Genomic DNA, 20,639 nt, shown 5'->3' on the forward strand with positions numbered 1-20,639 from the left:
ACCGGCTGAAGTCCTCGGGCGCAGGCGCAGTCCCTCAGCCCCCCACGCGCTGCCCGGGCCCCACCTGTAGAAGAGCACGTAGGCCTCGGCGTTCTGCACCACTGTCTCGTGCACCTCGGTGACATACTGGTCGTCGAACTCATACCACTGCCCGTTGATCACGTTCTGGCAGTAGGCGATGTAGTGGCCACCTGCGGCGGGAGAGGCAGGGGTGACAAACGCCCTAGGGCCGCGGTGGGGCCGGGGTGGGGCCAGGTGGCTGGACTCACTGCCTGCCGTGCCGTGGTGGCAGATGACGGAGAGGAGGTCATAGGTGGTGATCTGGGACGTGCACTCCTTGGCGAGGAAGGGGCGCAGGTCAAGTCCCTCCAGGGGGAAGGAGACGTGGCTGCTGATTTTGAACGAGTACATCACCTCGTGTCGAAAGCGCTTCAGGTGAATGCACAGGATCTGGGGGGAAGGAGGGGAGGCGCCAGTCACCCCGGGGCTGGCCAGGGCCCTGGGACCACTGGCAACCTGACGGGGGCCTCGGAGCAGGGCTCTGGGGCACCCACTAGTCCGCTGTTTGATCCACTCAGGCCCCGTCACCCAGGGGAAAACAAGAAACGTAGTGGCTAGAGCCTTCCAGAGACCCAGGCGAACTGATGGCCCCGCCCTTGACTCCGAATACACTTAAGAACCATGCGTGGGAGCCGGGCCAGGCCAGCTTTCAGGGATAAAGGCAGATGTGACAGCAGAGCTGAGCTGCACTAACAGCACTGGCGGTCAGGATGGGCTGTTCCCGAGCACTGGGCTGGTCTGCACAGGAAGCTGTCACTGGCCCGTCGAGTTGACCACCCGAAGAACTCTGGCCACCAGTTCTGTGGGCGCCGACTTGTAAAAGGCTTCTCCACCCAGGCTCCCCAGACCTGCTCAGCCTGGCCTGGCACCCGCGGCGGGCCATGCTCCTCTCGTTGGTTCCCCAGACCTGCTCAGCCCGGCCTGGCACCCGCGTTGGGCCATGCTCCTCTCGTTGGCTCCCCAGACCTGCTCAGCCTGGCCTGGCACCCGCGGCGGGCCATGCTCCTCTCGTTGGCTCCCCAGACCTGCTCAGCCCGGCCTGGCACCCGCGTTGGGCCATGCTCCTCTCGTTGGCTCCCCAGACCTGCTCAGCCCGGCCTGGCACCCGCGGCGGGCCATGCTCCTCTCGTTGGCTCCCCAGACCTGCTCAGCCCGGCCTGGCACCCGCGTTGGGCCATGCTCCTCTCGTTGGCTCCCCAGACCTGCTCAGCCCGGCCTGGCACCCGCGTCGGGCCACGCTCCTCTCGTTGGCTCCCCAGACCTGCTCAGCCCGGCCTGGCACCCGCGTCGGGCCACGCTCCTCTCGTTGGCTCCCCAGACCTGCTCAGCCTGGCCTGGCACCCGCGTTGGGCCATGCTCCTCTCGTCGCAGCCGCAAGCCTCGGCCAAGCCCGCTTCTGCTTTGGGGTTTTGCCCACCTGTCCTTTCCCCACTCTCCTTCCGCCAGGCCGACCCCCGCCTATGTCCTCAGGCCCCACTCAGATGCCACTTCCTCGGAAAGGCCTTCCCAACAGCCCCACTGATGGTGCCCTCGGCGCCCCACACCTGCCTCCCGCCCGCACGAGACGTGCTGAGGGATGAAGGAGCCGGGCTCCAAGCTACACACCGAGCAACGAGCCTCCCCAGCGGCCACACCCTCCCGGGGGGTCGCCCAGCCAGAGCAGCAGTCTCCACAGGCCTCCTGAGTCCGGGAGGGGGTCGGCCTCTGCCCCGCACGGCACCGCTCGGGGTGGAGAAGGCCCAGCAGGCAGAGGTGGCGGGAGGCTGCCCACTCACCTCTGGCAACCGCAGGACCTTACAGTACTTCACGCCGTTGCGCAGCCTGGGAGCAGAGAGTGGGGGACGTGAGCGTCCCAGGGAGGGGGCCGGCAGGCTGGGGAGCACCCCTCCCACCCAGCTCACTCTGTGAGGTCAAGCTATCTGGGGGAGCCCGGGGGAAGGACGTGGAACACAGATGGACCACAGATGGAAACAGGAAGTCGGGGAGAAGCCTCTAGAACGCACACACTTACTTTTTACACCGTTCACAGCTATACATGTTGTCACCTAGGGCAGTAAAATACAGAGACGAAGGTTAGCAGGGATGGAAAATGGGGGAGGACGGCACATAATGACTTAGGCTTTAGAAGCAAAACCACAACATGCGGACTACAAGAGACTCACTTTAGCTGCAAGGACACACAGAGGCTGAAAGTGAAGGGATGGAAAAATATATTCCATGCAGTGGTGACCAAAAGAGAGCAGGAGTGGCTGTTCTTACATCAGATAAAGTACACTGTCAGCCAAGATCAGTTACAAGAGACAAAGAGGGTCCCCTACAGTGATAAAGGGATCAATTCATCAAGAGGATGTAACCATTGTGAATATACAGGCAGCCCATTGGAGCACCTGAATAATTAAAGCGCAACTGAAGGGAGAAATGAACAGCAATACAGTAATAGTGGGAAACTTCAATAGTCCACCCTCAATACTGGATAGATCATCCAGACAGAAAATTAACAAGGGAACAGCAGACCTGAATAACACCGTGGCCCCAATGAACCTAACAGACATGAACAGAACATTCCATCCAACAGCACCAAAATACACGTTCTTCAGAAGTGCACACACACATTCTCCAGAACAGATGGTATGTTGGCCCACCAAGCAAGCCTTAACAAATTTAAGAAGACTGAAATCATATCTCATATCTTTTCCAAACACAGTGGTATGAAACTAGAAACCAATAACACGAGGAAACCTAAAAAATTCACAAATATGTGGAAATTAAACAACGCATTCCTGAACAACTGTTGGGTCAAAGAAGGAATCAAAAGGAAATCAAAGTATCCTGAGACAAAACTGAAAATACAACACACTAGCACCTATGGGATACAGCAAAAGCAGTTCTAAGAGGGAATTTTATAGCAATAAATGCCTACATCTAGAAAAAAGAAAGCTCTCAAACAATCTGATTTTACACGTCGAGGAATCAGAAGAAGAACAAACTAAATCCAAAGTTAACAGAAGGAAGGAGATAATAAAGATTAGAGCAGAAATAAAACAGAGACTACAAAGACCACAGGAAAAAAAAATCAATGAAACTAAGAGTTGTTTTTTTGGAAAGAGAAAAAAAATGAACAAATCTTTAGCTAGATTAACCAAGAAAAAAAGAGGACTCCAACAAAATTATAAGTGAAAGAAGAGACATACAACAGACACTACAGAAATATAAAGGATCAAAGGACACTCCCATGACCAATATACACCAACACAACAAATTGGATAACCTAGAAGAAACGGATAAATACTTAGAAACATACAACCTACCCAGACTGAATTATGAAGAAATGGAAAATCTGAAAACACCAATGACTAAGGAGATTGAAGCAGTAATAAAAAACCCTCCTAACAAAGAGAAGCCCAGGACCAGATGGTTTCACCAGTGAATTCTCCCCAACATTTAAAGAAGAATTAACAATTCTTCTCAAACTCTTCCAAAAAATTGAAGAGGAAGGAGGACTCCCAAACTCATTTTATACTGATGGCAAAGCCAGATAAGGACACTACAAGAAAAGGAAACTACAGGCCAATATCCCTGATGAATATAGACGGGAAAATTCTCAACAAATACTAGCAAACTGGGCTTCCCTGGTGGCGCAGTGGTTGAGAGTCCACCTGCCGATGCAGTGGACGCGGGTTCGTGCCCCGGTCCAGGAAGATCCCACATGCCGTGGAGCGGCTGGGCCCGTGAGCCATGGCCGCTGAGCCTGCGCGTCCGGAGCCTGTGCTCCGCAGCGGGAGAGGCCACAGCAGTGAGAGGCCCGCGTACCGCAAAAAAAAAAAAAAAAAAAAAAAAAAATACTAGCAAACTGACTTCAACAGCATATTAAAAGGATCATACACCATGATCAAGTGGAATTTATCTCTGGGTTGTAAGGATGGATTATCATACGCAAATCAATGAACATGATACACTACATTAATAGAATGAAGGATAAAAATCATATGATCCTCTCAATAGATACAGAAAAAGCATCTGACAAATTTCAATTACCCTTTCATGATAAAAGGTCTCAACAAACTGGGTGCAGAAGGAATGCAGTCAACATCATCAAGGCCATATATGATAAACCCATAGCTAATATCATACTCAACAGTGAAAAGATAAAAGCTTTTCCTCTAAAATCAGGAACGAGGCAAAGATGCCCAATCTCACCACTTCCATTGAACACAGTACTGGAAGTCAGAGAAAGGCAAGAAAAAGAAGTAAAAGGCATCCAAATAGGAAAAGAGGAAGTAAAACTGTCTGTTTGTAGATGACACGATCTTTTACATAAAAAACCTTAAGACGCCACAAAAACTGTTAGAACCGACAAACTAATCCGGTAAAGTTGCAAGACACAAAATCAGCATACGAAAATCAGCTGCGTTTCTATACACTCATGATCAAATGTCTGAAGGAGAAATAAACAATCCCATTTACAAAAGCATCAGAAACAATAGAACATATAGGAGTAAACTTAACCAAGGAAGTGAAAGATTTGTACACTGAAAACTACGAGACGTTGATGAAAGAAATTGAAGGTGGATGTGAGATAGTAGAAAGTATACATAGTGGGCTCTCCCCGGGGTTCCTGGCACAGAGCTCTTAAAGTCCTTGTAATTTCCCGAGTGATAAGAGCACTGGGAGCATCTTTTGTTCTAATATTTGGTCTTTGACCAGGGTTTCTAATACAGAGCTCCTAAATCCCTTACAATTTCCTGAGTGATGGCAGGGTCTTTTGTTCTGACGAGGTGACTCTGGGTGGGCTTCTGGATTGGGGCTGGCCACCCGGAAGACCAAGGCATAACTGGAAGTTTGGAATTTTCAGCACCACCTGGCATTCTTCAGAGAGGGGAGAGGGGCTAGAGATGGAGCTAATAATTGATCATACCTACATGAAGAAGCCTCCATTAAATACCAACAGTATGGGCTTTGGAAAGCTTCTGGGCTGGTGAACATGGGGAAGTTGGGGAGAGGGTCATGCCCAGAGCAAATGAAAGCTCCAGGCCCCTTCCCACATGCCTTGCCCAATGCGCCCCTTCCATGTGGCTCTTCCTGAGTTATATCCTTTTATCGTAAGCCAGTCACCTAGTAACAAAATGTTTCTCTGAGTTCTGCGAGCCGAGCTGCTCTAGCTGCTCTAATGGAAGCCAAGGAGGGGGCCGCTGGAACCTCCCGTCTATAGCCAGCCAGTCAGAAGCCCAGGTGACAACCTGCACTGGTGTCTGAAGTTGGGGAGGGGGAGGTCTTGTAGGACTGAGTCCTTAACCTGTGGGATCTGACGCTATCTCCAGGTAGATAGTGTCGGAATCCAGTGAAACTGTAGGATCCCTGGCTGGTGTTGCATAATTGCTTGGCGTGGGAAAACCACCAGACACCTGGTGTCCAAAGCGCTGTGTGGTAGTAGTGTGAGAGTAGAGGAGAGACACACAGGAGGAAGACTGAGTTGTTCCCACACAATGACACAAATAAAGAGATAGCCTGTGGTCATGGAGCAGAAGGAATATTGTTAAAATGTCCATCTTACCCAAAGTCATCTATAGATTCAAAGCAATCCAATGATGTTTTCATAGATATAGAAAAAAAAAATCCTGAAATTCATATGTAACTACAGAAGATCCCAAATAACCAAAACAATCTTGAGAAAGAAGAACAAAGCTGGAGGCATCACATTTCCTGATTTCAAACTCTCCTACAAAACTACAGTTATCAGAAGAGTATGGTACTGGGACTTCCCTGGCGGTCCAGTAGTTAAGACTCTGCCCTCCCACTGCAGGGGACACAGGTTTGATTCCTGGTCGGGGAAATAAGATCCTGCATGCGGTATGACCAAATTAAAAACAAAACAAAACAGTATGGTACTGGCATAAAAACAGACACATAGAAAAATGAACAGAATTGAGAGACCAGAGATAAACCCATGCATATATGGTCCACTAATATTTGGCAAGGGAGCCAAGAATCCTCAATAGGGAAAAGATAATCTTTTCAATAAATAGTGTTGGGAAAACTGGATGTTCACATGCAAAAGAATGAAATTTTACCCCTATCGCACATCACTCACAAATATCGACTTGAAATCAGTTAAAGACTTAAATGTAAGACCTGACACCATAACACTTAGAAGAAAACATAGGGAAAAACTCCTTGACATTGGTCTTGGCAATGATTCTTTGGATATGACACCAAAAGCACAAGCAACAAAAGCAAAATTAAACAAGTGGGACTACAGCAAACTAAAAAGCTTCTGCACAGCAAAAGAAACAACAAAATGAGGAGGCAACCTACAGCATGGTAGGAAATAGTTTAGAAACCATATATCAGATTAGGGGTTAACATCCAAAATATATAAAGAATTCATACAAGCCAATAGCAAAACACAAATAGTACAATTTAAAAATGGGCCGAGAATCTAAATAGGTATTTCTCCAAAGAAGATGTACAGATGGCCAACAGGTACATGAAAAGATGCTCAACATCGCTAATCATCAAGGAAATGCAAATCAAAACCACAGTGAGACACCACCTCACACCTGTCAGAATAGCTATTGTCAAAAAGAAAGAGATTTTTAAAAAATTATTTATTTGTTTATTTATTTTTGGCTGTGCCACGTGGCTTGTGGGATCTTAGTTCCCCTACCAGGCACTGAACCCGGGCCCTTGGCAGTGAAAGCGCGGAGTCCTAACACCGGACCGCCAGGGAATTCCCAGAAAGAGATTTTTTTTTTTTTTTTTTTTTCAGAAAGAGATATTTTTAAAAGACAAGAGAGTACAAGTTGGTAAAGATGTAGAGAAAAGGGAACCCTTGTGCACTATTAGTGGGAATGTAAATTGGTACAGCTATCAAGGAAAACAGTATGGCGGTTCCTCAAAAAATTAAAAATAGATCGATCATATAATCCAGCAATGCCACTTCTGGGTATATAAACAAAGGAAATGAAATCACTATCTTGAAGAGATATCTGTGCATCCATGGTTCATCACAGCATTATTCACAAGAGCCAAAAGGTGGGAGCAACCCAAGTGTCCATTGACAGATGATGAATAAACAAAATGTGGCCCATTTACACAATGGAATATTATTCAGCCTTAAAAAAGGAAGGAGGGACTTCCCCTGGTGGTGCAGTGGTTGGGAATCCGCCTGCCAATGCAGGGCACACGGGTTCAATCACTGGTCCGGAAAGATCCCACATGCCGTGGAGCAACTAAGCCTGTGTGCCACAACTACTGAGCCCGCACGCCACAACTACTGAAGCCCACGTGCCTAAAGCCCGTGCTCCGCCACAAGAGAAGCCACCGCAATGAGAAGCCCGCGCACCGCAACGAAGAGTAGCCCCCGCTCGCCGCAACTAGAGAAAGGCTGTGCATAGCAACCAAGCCCCAACGCAGCCAAAAATAAATAAATAAATTTATTAAAAAAAAAAAAAAGTAAGGAAATCCTACACTTGCTACAACATGGATGAGCCTTGAGGACATTACGCTAATAGACGTAGACTAGTCACAAAAGGACAATCACCGTATGATTTGACTTAGATGAGGAACCTAGAATAGTCAAATTCATAGCGACAGAAAGTAGGATGGTGGGTGCCCGGGGGTGGGTGGAAGGGGGAATAGGGAGTTGCTATTTAAGGGATAGTTTCAGTTCTGCAAGATGAGAACGTTCTGGAGATTGGTTGCACAACAATATGAATATAGTTAATACTACTGAAATGAACACTTAAAAATGGTTATGATGGTTCATTTTATGTTATGTATATCTTACCACAATTAAAAATTAAACAAAAAGAGTTTTCCCAAAGGTTAGTGCGATGCCAATCACTGAACAGAAAAACAGGAAAAGGACAGGAATGGGAAATTTTAAAATAACAAGTACAGCCAATACACTTAAAAAAAAAAGTTCAAGCTCATCAATAATCAAGGAAATGCAAAGTTAAAGACTGTTCTCTTTTTTGTCCACCGAGCAGGTAAAGGAAGGAGAACAGGTGAACCCCTAAGAGCTACAGGCGGCGGGGCTGCGAGAGTGTGCAGTCCCAGGCCCAGCCTGGCAGGCAGGGGTGGGGCTCTGACAGTGAGCCCCAGAAACCCTGCACTGTGTGCTGACCCAGCCAGCCGGGCCCACTCACCCTTCAGCTCATCAGCGGCGAAGAAGGCGGCGAGGCAGTCTTCCAGGGTGACCACCGGACCCCAAAACCAGCTGGGGGTACAGGATACCACGAACCTACAGAGACAGAAAGGGGTTGGCGGGGGTGCTGCCGGGGCCTCGGCGAGAGTAAGACGTGGGGGCCTTTGGGCTGGGGTCCGTTTGGGCCCAGACGGGCAGCTTGGCCCCAGTGGGTGGAATGGGCGGAAGTCTGGAGCCGGAAGCCTGGGACCGCCAGCCAGCAGCTCCGTGTCCTTGGGAGGGCGACATCACTTCCCCCTGAGTCTCGCCTTCCTTATCTGTGAAGGGGCCCCAACCACGCTGGCCTGTCTTGGGCAGAGTACAGGTTCTTGACATCAGGCAGGTAAAGCCGGCCTTGGGGCACACAGTGGGGACTCCGGAAGGCCACCACGGCGCTCCCCACAGGGCCAGGCCTGCACTCCAGCCGCCGCCCCCCTTTCCGGCTGCCACTTGGTCACACTCTCCATCGTCACCTGCCTTCTGATCCAGAGGCCCACCCGAACCAGGCCACCCCAGGACGGCTGAGGAGCACTCCCACCCCACTTGGCAAACCCCTGAGCCCCCTTCAGCCTCAAGCTCCCTTCCGAACTCCAGCCTCAGCCCTGCAAAAGCTTGTACTGTGCTGTTAAAGGTCTGTCGCCTGTCAGCCTGCGAGTTCCAGAAAGGCCAGGCCTGGGTGGTCTTGTGTCTCCAGCGGGCGGGAAGGTGGCGTACCGTCGGATATACTCCACGATAAAGGCCAGCCAGCCCTGGGCGGTGGAGCTGTCCCCACAGGAACCCGGCTTGGCTGGCACATTCTGGTAGATGGCCGAGTGGAGCTTGGCCAGGTCCTCCTTGCCAGGAATGGGCAGCGACAGGTCCTGGAATGTCTCCACCGTGGTGGACACCTGTGGGTCGAAGGTCAGCCTGGGTCTCCACTTCCCAGGGTTCCGCCCTGCCCAGACCAACCAGAGTTTGCACCCAAACCCCAGCCACCAGAGGGCAGGCGTGGGGCAGAGAGCCTGCTCCCGAGCCCGGGACACGGGAGGCCCACAGCCGGGGCCCAGCCCCAGAGAAAGGCAGGGGGCAGCAGGCAGAGAACCAGCGCCCAACCCCCAAGCTGCGTGAGGGCCCCGGTGCGTCCCTCCCCTCCCCCAGGGCGCCCACCCGGTCACAGGTGAGACACTGCACGAGGCTGAGGATGGAGCCGTCGAAGATGTCTGAGATGACGCTGCGGTAGCGCTGCTCCTTCCGCCGCCGGCTGCCGGAGCTCGGTACCTGGGCTGGGGGCACAGCACAGGGCTAGGCCCAGCCCCCACGGGCCTGTCTGGGGCAAGGGGTGGGTGCTAGGACTTGGGAGTCAAATCTGTATGAGTCATGTGACCGGCTGTCTCTTCACCTCCCGGTGCCTCACTCAGCGTCTGTGGGATGGGGCCCCACTCGTGTCCCAGCCGTGTTAGAGGGTTCAGAGACACTGCGTGAGGAGTGCGGCAGCCCAGCCCCTGGTAAAGAGCGCTCCAAACCCAAAACCGGCAGCCAGGGGTGCGGCTTCCACCCCAGCCCCGACTCCACGCGGGGATGCCCTGCCCACCTTCCCTGCCCGCCCGCTCCCCCGAACCTTTCTTGAGCACGTAGGACGGCCCCATCCTCACGGGGCTCGCACGAGGAGGGCTGCTGGCCAGCTTGGTGTGGCCCTCGTGGACGTGGACAGGGCTGCAGGGGCGAGAGGCGCTGCGCATGTGGGCCTCGTTGTCCGGCTCTGGGGGCAAAGGGGGGACCGTGCTGGGGCAGGGCAGCCGAGCCAGCCCCGGGCCTGGTCAGGAAGACCTGCCAGCGCCTCCTAAGGGGACTGAGGCCTGAACCCACCACACCTCCTCTGTCCTGGGCCCACCCCAGCCCCCCAGCCCCACGCAGAACGTGCTGTCCACACCCTTCCCGTTCCCAGCGGAGGGCTCAGGCGGGCTCTGAGTCCAAGTGAGTCTGGACACATCATTTAGACGATTTCTCACCGGTAAGTCGGGTCTCATGGGAGAGCCCCCCAGGGTGGGGCGGAGCTGAGCAGGCTGTGGGTGCTCTGCCCCCCAGCAGGAGCTGGACAAACGGGGCCGCGATGCCCCGAGGAGCTTGGCTGGTACCTGGTGTCCGGCAGGGGCTGGTGGACCGCGGTGACGGCGGCTGTGTGTCCGTGGGCTGCTGGTTCAGGGCGGCCATGGCAGTGTCCACGTCGGCGTCCTCGTCCACCTGCTCCGAGTTGGTGCGCTGCTGGCCCCACGAGAACTTGCGGTCCTTCATGCGCTCCTTCTCAGAGATGGCGCGGCCCGCCTCGTCCGCGACCAGCAGCTCCGTCTCAGCCTGGGGGCCGCCCCCGCCGCGCCCCTGCCCGTCGCCCTCACCGCGGTCGCTGCTGGAGTCGCAGGACAGGAACTCGTCCTCTGATGGGCTCCGGTCGCCCTCCCGCTTCTCATCCGTGTCGCTCGAGTCTGAGTCCCGAGCCTCGGTCAGCGCTGCCGCCGCGGCCACCACGGGCTCCTTGAGCTCCTCGTGCAGCTGGTCCATCAGGCAGCGCAGGAACTCTTGGGTGTCCTGGAACCAGGGGCGGCGTCGACACGGATGCTGGGGGGCCCATACGGGCACCCTTCACAGTGGCCTCCTCAACATGACTGTCCTAAGCCCCCTCCTACTGAGGAGGACGCTGAGCCTCGAGAGGCTGGCCGACCCCTCCCAGGCCTCACGCTGTGAAGCGGCAGAGCAGAGGTGGTGAGCCAGGTCCACCTGACCCAGCTCCTGCTCTCCATCACCTGCAGCCCTGCTCCCAACTCAGCACGGGAGAGAGTGGACATATTGCGTTCAGCCATTAAAGTCGCCTTGCTCCCTAAAGGAGGGGACAGTGATGGTGGGCAGGGAGCCCGAGTAGGACAAAGGTGACACTGTGAGTGCGTCTGCAGGTGAGCGCTCCGCTGAGTTCCACAGGGAGGGAGCAATGCCACCCAGCAGGCCAGGCTGCCTGCATCCTTGACCTGCCTCTGGTTCTCTCTGCCCTTCCAGTCCTTCACCAGCCCCCGTGCCCACGCCTTCCCCTGCCATTGTGACTGGTGCAGGAGAACAGGCTTCCCGCAGGCCTGGGCATGACTCAGACTAAGGTGCATCTTCGGGTTGGCCGGGTCTCAAATCCCAGCAGTGACGCTGTTATTCTGACTACACTGTGACTACGTCATAACCCGGAGGAGGCCAGGGCAGCAAGGCCTCTGGCCCAGCCTGCCCACTGGCCCAGCCGTGAGCAGTGCACACAGGAGGTGCTTTAAAAGGTCAGAAGATGATGGTGGCCGGCCTCTGACAGCTTGGGACACTTGGTGCTGTGTGGGGCCACTGGGTTCAAAGTCCAGTCCTGTCCCTCACGGTACCTGCCCTGGATGTCAGAAGCAGCTCCCGAGCCCAACTCCTGCCCAGCGAGGTGGGGACCACACAGTAGCCAGACCCAGCCAAGCACCCAAAGCCTCAGGTCACCGATATGGAGAGAAGGGCAGAGGGAGGGGAGGGCTGGTTTTCTCAGTTCTAGCAGAGGGAGGAGAGGGCTCTGGTTGGATTCCATCGAGCATCAGGGAGGGGGCAGGAGACGTGCGTCCTGTGTGTCAGGGACACTGAAAGGTCCTTTTAAGAAACAGGCCCTCAATACGTCATCTACTTTTCTTTCTGCTTCTTCCTTTTAACAAAAGTACCCTGTGTTCATTGCTAAAATCTCAAGCCATGTGGAAGCATGACAGCATCCTCTGGCCATTAAGAGAGGCCTACAGCTACCTGTATGTTTCAGACTCAGACACGTCCCCTGTGCTACGTCCAAGATCCACAGAAAGGGATGCTTTGGGGTCAAGTGGATGTTGGGCAGCAGCCGAGCAGCCCTGCTCCCCGGTGTCCTCACCGAGAGCCTGAGGGCCAGCAGGGGTCCTTGTACAGGGAGGGCAGCCGAGCAGCCCTCCTCCCTGGTGTCCTCACCGAGAGCCTGAGGGCCAGCAGGGGTCCTTGTACAGGGAGGGCAGCGCTGCGGTGAGGGACGGCTCAGGTAAGCCTAAATCCCGTCCCTGCCGCTGTGCGCTGTGTGACCTGAGCCACTTGTAGAACCTCTCTGAGCCTCAGCTCCTTACCTATAAGGTGAAGGTGATGACGGGGCCCACTTCATGAGAGCTCTGTGAGTAGAAACAGGGCTGACCTTATGTGGCAGGTAGTGACCACTTAATAAATGGTGCATGGTGGATTCTGATCACCGTGGGTATTATCACCCCCCAGAAAGGGCGGTGTGGAGGCAACGCTGGGCTTCTCAGGCAGAGGCCAAGTGTTCAACCAACTGAGGGTGTGAGCAGAGAAAGGCCCAGCAGCCCTCACCCTGGGGAGAGTGGGGGCCGAAGGAGGGGGGCCAAGGGCATCCCTCAGTGACCGCTGCTCTGTTCCTGGGCCCCCCACGCAGGCAACAGCATCGGCAGTGCAAACAGGTTCAGGCCAGCAGCGAAACCCCACTCTGGGGCAGGACTTGGACCACTTGACCATTCGCCTGGGGCAGGGGGAGGCGTGTGGCTGCATTCTGCTTCATCTTGGGCCCATGATTTTACGGCATAGAAAGATATCACTGGGTTCAGAGGGGTTCTCTAGATTTACAAAAACTTGTCATCAAGATGTTTACTTTAATAAAAGTGCAATTCTGCCTGCGACTTGGGGAACAAGAGGCCACGTGCCGATTTGGGTGAGTGCTGAGGTGCCACACGCCTGGAGATAAGGCTGTCCGAGGTCAACTTTCCCCTCTGCCACGTACCAGCTGTGTAACTGGCACGTGGTAAGTGGGTGAGGACTTGGCCGCTGAGCCTCAGCCTCCCCGTCTGTTGAGTGGGGAGAACACCAGGTTGCCGGGAGGCCCCCACGTCCCCACACAGGTGAAGGGCTCAGGCAGCAGGTCTGATCCAGGAGCCCTGCCTGGCAAAGCAGAGCTGCTGCTGCCGATTTCCACACTGGTCTTGGCTTCAAAGCCAGGCCTGGTAAGTTACAGCCCTGGGTGTGTCCCCCGGGGGGCCGGACGGCCTACCTGCTGGGCATAGCCTCGGAACATCGGGTTGACCAACTTGATCCCATGGGACAGGCTGGTGGGAACCACGTAGCTGGGGCTGTAGGAAGACCAGACCCGTTAGTACAGGTGGCCTGCTCTGAGCTGCTCAAGCCCATGAGGGCAGCCAGGCAGCCAGTACAGCCAGATCAGACTCAGGGATGCGTTTACTACAACTTTGGGAGGTGCTAACCCGGCCGGCAGCCCCAGCAGGTTTGCACATCTCTAAGGTCAAGAAGGAAAACGTCAAGTCATGGTTCAGTGAGGCAGAAGGCTCCTGACTGGGAGGGCATCGTGTCCCACCAGCCCACGACAAGCTACCCTAAAACTGTTCTCATTATAAAATATTTATCGTGGTTTTCTGATTTCAAAAGTAATACATGGGGACTTCCCTGGTGGTCCAGTGGTTAAGACTGTGCGCTTCCACTGCAGGGCGCGTGGGTCTAAACCCTGGTCGGGGAACTAAGATCCCGCACGTGGCGTGGCGTGGCTAAATAAATAAATAAAAATAAATAAAAATGACAGCTGCTTTAAAAAAAAAATACATGTGCATGATTGAAAAACAGAAAATCTCAGAAAAGTACAACAAAGAATCATCAACACTAACAGCCCCACCCAGAGATAACTACCATTAAGATTTCCAGATTTTTCCATGAAAATACAGATGCATATACAAAATTACATGCAGGTAAACACTTAAATGTGGCTTCTTAAAATTGGAATTATGCTGCATCACACTGTTTAATAATCTGCTTTTACACTTAACATGTTTCTATGCACTCACAGTTTGTTTTGTTGTTGTTTTGTTTTGTTTTGGGTTTTTTTGGCCGCACCACGCAGCTTGCAGGATCTTAGTTCCCCGACCAGGGATTGAACCCGGATCACAGCAGTGAAAGTCCTAACCACTGGACTGCCAGGGAATTCCCAGCACTCACTTGAAATTAGTCCCAATTTTAACTTTTCCTGGAGAAACAGATCTAACCCAGGCTTCTGGTCTTTAAAGTCCTTTTTCACTGAGCTAAAGCCCCTGAACGTCAGTGCCAGCCACTTCTGAAATCCTTTCCTACATGTACAGATGTGGCTGAGACCTAGGAGTGGTCACCACACAACTCTGGACCTCAGCACACACGCTGCAAAATGCTGCCATCTTCAATCCGCACCAGGCTCAAATTCTAGCTCCACCTTTCACAAGACGTGCTATCTTGAGCGAGATCCTTAAATCTTCTGAACCTCAGTTCCCCAATTTGTGAAACAGAGTTGGCTATGACCTACAGCTCGAAGGGCCGATGTAAGCATTGCACAGGGTAAAACACAGCAAGTGATGGTGAGAGGCTGAAGGCACAGGAAGTGCTCTCTCAAGGGGCCGACAGAAAACCCACCCCCACACCCCTGCCCCAGGTTAGGGACGTGGTCAACTCACCGTTTCCGGTGCCAGACCTCAGAGACCAGCTTCTGGTAACTTTTGCACAGGGCTGGCTTCTTGTCTGTACGCACCAGGCCTCCACACTCCAAGAAGAACTGCGTCAGTGGGGGGCTGGGGGACGGGGCAGGGAGCCAGGTCAGAAGAGAAAAGAAGGGTAGCGTGGCATTGTTTACAAAGAGCCGGGTGGAGAAGCAAAAGCATCTTATGTGGGATGCACTGTGGCCCCTGGAGCCAGAAATGCCCGCAGAAGGCATTGAAGGACACCACCTATTGTGGGCTGAATTGTATCCCCCCAAATTCATACACTGAGGGCTTCCTGATGGCGCAGTGGTTGAGAATCCGCCTGCCAATGCAGGGGAGATGGGTTCGAGCCCTGGTGAGGGAAGATCCCACATGCCGTGGAGCAACTAAGCCCGTGCACCACAACTACCGAGCCTGCGCTCTAGAGCCCACGTGCCACAACTCCTGAAGCCCACGCGCCTAGAGCCCGTGCTCCACAACGAGAGGCCACCGCAATGAGGAGCCCGCGCACCACAACCAAGAGCGGCCCCCGCTCACTGCAACTAGAGAAAGCCCGCATGCAGCCACGAAGACCCCAAAGCAGCCAAAAATAAATAAAAAAAAAATTAAAAACAAAAAGAAATTCATACACTGAAGTCCTAACCCCCGTACCTTAGAATGTGATTGTGTTTGGAAATAGGGTCTTTCTTTAAAGACTGTTGTGTGAACGAGAGGAACCACTGCCTGTCCTCCCGTCAGCCCCTTCCTGGAAACCTTCCTGAGCCCAAAAGCATCTCCCCCACTCCCCTTTTCTTTGTTTTTGTTATCTTATTACATAAGAAATACTCATTTACTGTAGAAAAACTTAAAAATACTAAGCAAACAATAATAACTGACCTTAATCCTACTACGTGAGGATAGCTACTCTGTAGATCTGGGGGCATGTCCTTCTAGACTTTTCTATGTATGCGTATCCCCCATCCCTCCCTCCTTCTCTCTCACACGTACATACACACACACACACACACACACACACACACACACACACACACACATTGAACCCCTGCTAGGTGGGAGACCCTGAGTGCCAGGAATAGGAGATGTCCCAGCCTCAGGGAGTGGACACCCTATCCTAGATGGAAAATAATATTTTCTCTCCAAAATGGGATTGCACCAAACAAAGGTTTATAACCTCCTTTTTCCTACTTAGCATATTCTGAACTCCTCCTCTTTTTAATAAACATTGTCCTGCACCATTTTTTCCTGAACTCACTGTAAGGCTGCCCTACAATAAATTTACGATTTTATCGACCTTTAAGTTGTTTCCAGTAAACGGCAGAATGCTGAACCTCACTGCACAGACAGCTTTCTCAACATCTCAGGGTACCTCCTTAGGATCAATTCCAACAGGAGGGATTGCTGGGTCAGAGGGCATGTGTGGCTTGGGGCACTTTGATGTGTATCCACACACAGGCTTCTGTGGGCAACACAGAACCCGGCCTGGGGGCCCCAACTCCCAGATGAGGCGCAACCTACCAATTGGACAGGGCCTGCAGGGCCGCGTTCATGTAGCAGGAGTTGCCAAGGTTCTTCATGCCCGTGAGGCCTGGGAGACCAGCGCACACAGAGGAAGGGGAAGGTGAGCATCTCGACACGGCAGGAACCCATAGAGGATGGTTCTGAGTCCCCAGGACCCACCCCGGAAACCTGCTGAGTCTGCTGACGTGGTCCCACTCCCAGCAGCTCTGGTTACCGCAGTGTACGGAACCTACGGACCCCTCCGCCGTCCACCCAGCCCAGCCCACCGTCAGCACCGAGCAGGGGCAGTGGCCTGGGTGCAGACGGGCCGGCCCGTCCAGGGATACATGGCTGTACAGGGCTGAGGGCGGCGGCTGGCGCCCCAGGGAAGCCCTCATGCCCCACAGGCCACCCCGCCCTGCCCAGGCAGCGCAGCGCGTGGGGCCGTTACCTCGCGGTTTGAGGTCATCGTCCTCCGACTCGGACTCTCCTTCGTCAGCCACAGCAATGGGGACAGCTTTCAGAGGGTGGGAGGGTGGCGCAGAGTCCTGTGTTCGAGAACCAGAGTGAGGAAAACTAGGGGGCTGAGGAGGGAGAGGGGTTGGGGTCAGGGGCCCGTGTGCCTCCCCTGCTGGGGTTCAGGGTAGGGGGAGAAGCCCAGGCCCCCAGCCTGCACTGAGCCAGCCCATCTGAGCAGAGGACGCCGTGGAAGGAGAGGGCATTGGTGGCCTTGCCCTGGGAACTCCGTGACTTGTGTTTTACTTACAATAATGAGTAGTAATAGTTTAATTTATTTATATAAATTTGGGGAAAAACAGAAACACAGAAAAAACAACAGGCCATCCAACTTCCCTGAGACGACCGCTGTTGACAGTCTACCTTATTTACGTAGCGTTTTAACTGTTAATACACACGCACCCTCACAACAGGGTTTGTATCTACTTCTTCAGCCTTTTCTGTAAAAAATCGTAAATATCTACCACGTCCACAAACGTATTCTATATACACTCATCAAGCACCCATTATGTGATGGTCGCTGTCCAACGTGGAGAAGACAGCACTGCACGCACACACACACGCACGCAGACACGCCTGGCCTCCACACACACACACACATGCATGCACACACAAAGACATGCCTGGCCTATATACACACGCACGCAGACACGCCTAGCCCCCCCACACACACACACACACATGCATGCACACACAGAGACATGCCTGGTCTACACACACACACACACGCCTGGCCTACACACGCACACGCACACACGCACACGCGCCTGGCCTCCCGGGGCTCCAGGGCCAGCTCTCTGACTGCTCCCTGAGGCCAGCTCCAGGCTGGGCTCACCTGCCTGCCTCCTTTAAGGGCTGCTCGGCGCCCTGCGTGTGCCTTGCCTGGTTGGGGGGCGGGAGGTTTCCGGGCGTTTCCCCCAGAGAGGTGGGTGCAGGACCATCACCTGGGGCTCTCCACAGGCCACGGAGGGTGTGCCCCGCCCCACGGCCCTGGACTCACCCGAGGCCTACAAACTCCCTGCGGGAGGGCCGCCCTCGTTCCAGGCACCTCCGTGTTGCCGGGCCCTGACACAGGGCTGGGGCTCAGCGGGCGTTCGCTGACACGAGCTCCTCAAAGCCAGCTGGCAATGCTGAGCAGGAACAGACGCCGTCGGGGACCCACCGCCCTGCCCTCCTGGGCGTCTCCTCGGCTGGCGCCCGCACCCGCTCACCTGCTCTGAGAACTTGGGTGAGGGGCCTGGCGGCTGGGCCGCCAGCCGAGGCTCCAGGAACACCTCCTTCTCACAGGCGTAGCACCACACCCGGAACGTGGTCAGGTTCACTGTCAGGTTGTGCTTTTTGGCCTAGAGGGCAAGGTGCAAAATCAGAAGGATACAGTGGCCTAATGGGTGCCCCAGGCCTGCCTCAGGGCTGCGTGAGCTCTCCGGCCTCAGGAAAAAGCCCCATCGGGTCAGAGGCCTAGAAGCTCAGGATCCGCTCCCCCCGCAGGCCAGGAGCGCCAGGGGCTGCAGCGGCATTCTCTCTTGCTTCTTCGCCGTGATTCTTCCCATTTTACACATATAACCACTGACGCCCAGAGCGGTAGATGGCGCTGGGGGCGGCGAAGCTGGGCTTTGAACTCTGGGCTGTCGGACCGCAGCGCGCATGCTCCCGGCCACCACGCTCACCTGCGCATGGATGGTGCTGTGGTCAGCAAAGGATTCTCCGCAGCCGACGTAGGAGCAGGCGACCTGGGGAGGGGGGAGGAGAGGAAAGGAGCGCGGAAGGATGGGGCGGCTAAGAGGATGCTGCCAGCACAGCGAGCCAGTGCCCGTCTCCACCCAGCAGGATCCGCAGGCACTGAGGCCCTGCCGCCCTGCAGGAACACAGGTTTGCACAGCCAGGGTCCGCGCTGGGCAGCGATGGCCACCACACAGCCGCCCCCGCCTCTGAGCGAGACGGGCAGTGTGCCCCGCTGCTGCTCTCCTGCAAGAAGGCAGGCAGGCTCGCAGCCAGATCTGGGCAAAGCTGAGGCCCGGCTGCTTGGCGCCCAGACCCTCTCCCCCTCCACTCGTCCCTTTTTCACCGAAACCCCACCTCCTGAGGGGCCAGTTATCGGGACTCACACTTTGGGTGGGGAGACTGGGCCTCACGGCCACTTTCTAACGGGGAACACTGAATCGGGCAGAGGCGGATGGGGCCCGGTGCGGACCCCATGCCCCTCAGTGTCCCCGGTGACCTGCCTCTGGCCTTGTGCTCTCCTCTCCCAAATCCACCCAGCGCCCAAGGTCCAGCTCAAGTGTCTCTCCTCTGCGGGCCTCTGCCCCAGCGATCGGCCTGCTTCTCCGTAGGAGTGCTTTGGTGTCATTTCCAGCTGTGGTCAACACTGCACAGGCTGGTGAGGACCTTTCAAGGAAACGACCTTTGGGCTGCATCATAAAGGATGTGCCAATTTCTGCATCAGGTCCGTCTCTATCTCTCTGGGGGGCCTGTGGGCTCCCAGGAGGTAAGACCACGCCTCGCACTTCTTGCTGTCCCCTGGGGGCCCAGACGGTGTCTTGCAGTGTGTTTTACACTGAGCAATAGGTCCCAAAGGAGGAGGCCAAAGCCCCGTGGGGGGTCCTAAGTCTTCTGAAAAGACAGACTTGAACTATGGTATTTCCACCCCTGTGGGCTTTTTTGTTCCTCCTTGTATTTGTTTTCAAAGAAATTTTAAGGAACAGCCATTTTCAGTATGACTATAAAATGCAATACATACTTGTAGAAAAATTGGAAAACACTACAAAGTTACAAAGAAAAATGAATTACCCATAATTCTACCCCCCAGAGAAAACTGTCAGGTGTTGATACATCTACCGTTACTCTTTTTGGTAAGCAGTAATAATCATGACCAGATTTTCCTGGACACTGTCTACCGGCCACACACCCTGTTAAGACCATCACAGGCATCATCTCTTCAAATTCTACCGTAAGGTGGGTCTGCAAGGAGGGGGCAGTTATCAGTGTTGTGGCCTCTACTTTACAGACGGGGAAACAAAGGCCTGGGCCAGGGCTCAGAGCCAAGATGCTACAGCATCTCTCTCTCTCTCTCTCTCTCTCTCTCTCTCTCTCTCTCACACACACACACACACACGCGCGCGCACACACGCACACAAGGACAGAACTTTGCCTTTAATGCTGATGGGATCATTCAGTCCAGAGTCTTCTCCAACTTGCTTTCTCCTCTTGGCATCTTTAATGGCTGCCAGCGCAGCCAGGCCGGGGGCTCACACACTCTGGGGCCCTCTTGGCTTGGGCTTGGGCACCACACCCGAGACATCCATGCCCTGTGTCCCTGCCCAAGGTTCCCAGCCGTGCCCATGGGGGACGGATGTTCCCACCCCAGAGTCTGGACCCAGCTCCCCACCCCAGACATCTGCAAGGATACTATACCTGGAGACAGGCCCACAGGTTGGGTCCGGAAACACCGCATGACTGACAGGTGCCCTGTGTGAGGTGAGGAGAGAGAGGAGAAGGGTGTGAGCGGCCTGTTGGATGTGCACTGACGGACGCACCTGAAGGTCTCAGCTTAGAGGCTTTGCCTCAGAAAGGCCCTCGCTGGCCCACAGGGGCCCTTTAAATTTTAATGTTTGAATTTTGTTTTATCATGTGCCTGTAAAAACATTTTCAATACAATCATTTAAAGCCTAAGTAAACTGACGCCATAATATGCTCCCTCAACACACCTTCTACTCTTCCTGCGTCGCATTTATTTATTTAAGCCTTTCCCCCCACCTCGGCTATGGGCTCCACGAAAGGATGGTCTGTTTTACCTACCCCTGCGACTTCACAGACAGCCTGGTACAAATCAGGAGATAATATATTTGTTGACCACAGAAAACACCTAGGTTTCT

General features: G+C 54.1%; 1 protein-coding gene across 5 annotated transcripts in view; it reads right to left on the reverse strand.

The window, feature by feature from the left end:
* The window catches only part of USP20 (ubiquitin specific peptidase 20), a 48,470-nt gene that overhangs the window by 6,147 nt on the left and 21,684 nt on the right, over positions 1–20,639 (reverse strand). For all 5 annotated transcript variants that reach the window (XM_060013981.1, XM_060013985.1, XM_060013983.1 and 2 more), the window contains 16 exons: positions 20,179–20,232; positions 18,435–18,497; positions 17,979–18,110; positions 16,703–16,799; positions 16,270–16,339; positions 14,731–14,844; positions 13,293–13,371; positions 10,360–10,807; positions 9,843–9,983; positions 9,392–9,507; positions 8,960–9,132; positions 8,208–8,302; positions 2,072–2,105; positions 1,836–1,881; positions 270–450; positions 65–191 (listed from right to left, as the gene is read on the reverse strand). In XM_060013981.1, the coding sequence (XP_059869964.1) occupies positions 65–191; positions 270–450; positions 1,836–1,881; positions 2,072–2,105; positions 8,208–8,302; positions 8,960–9,132; positions 9,392–9,507; positions 9,843–9,983; positions 10,360–10,807; positions 13,293–13,371; positions 14,731–14,844; positions 16,270–16,339; positions 16,703–16,799; positions 17,979–18,110; positions 18,435–18,497; positions 20,179–20,232 (1,970 nt within the window). The remainder of the gene's footprint in view (positions 1–64; positions 192–269; positions 451–1,835; positions 1,882–2,071; positions 2,106–8,207; positions 8,303–8,959; positions 9,133–9,391; positions 9,508–9,842; positions 9,984–10,359; positions 10,808–13,292; positions 13,372–14,730; positions 14,845–16,269; positions 16,340–16,702; positions 16,800–17,978; positions 18,111–18,434; positions 18,498–20,178; positions 20,233–20,639) is intronic.

This window comes from Delphinus delphis, chromosome 6 (assembly GCF_949987515.2).
Source record: "Delphinus delphis chromosome 6, mDelDel1.2, whole genome shotgun sequence".
NCBI lineage: Eukaryota > Metazoa > Chordata > Mammalia > Artiodactyla > Delphinidae > Delphinus > Delphinus delphis.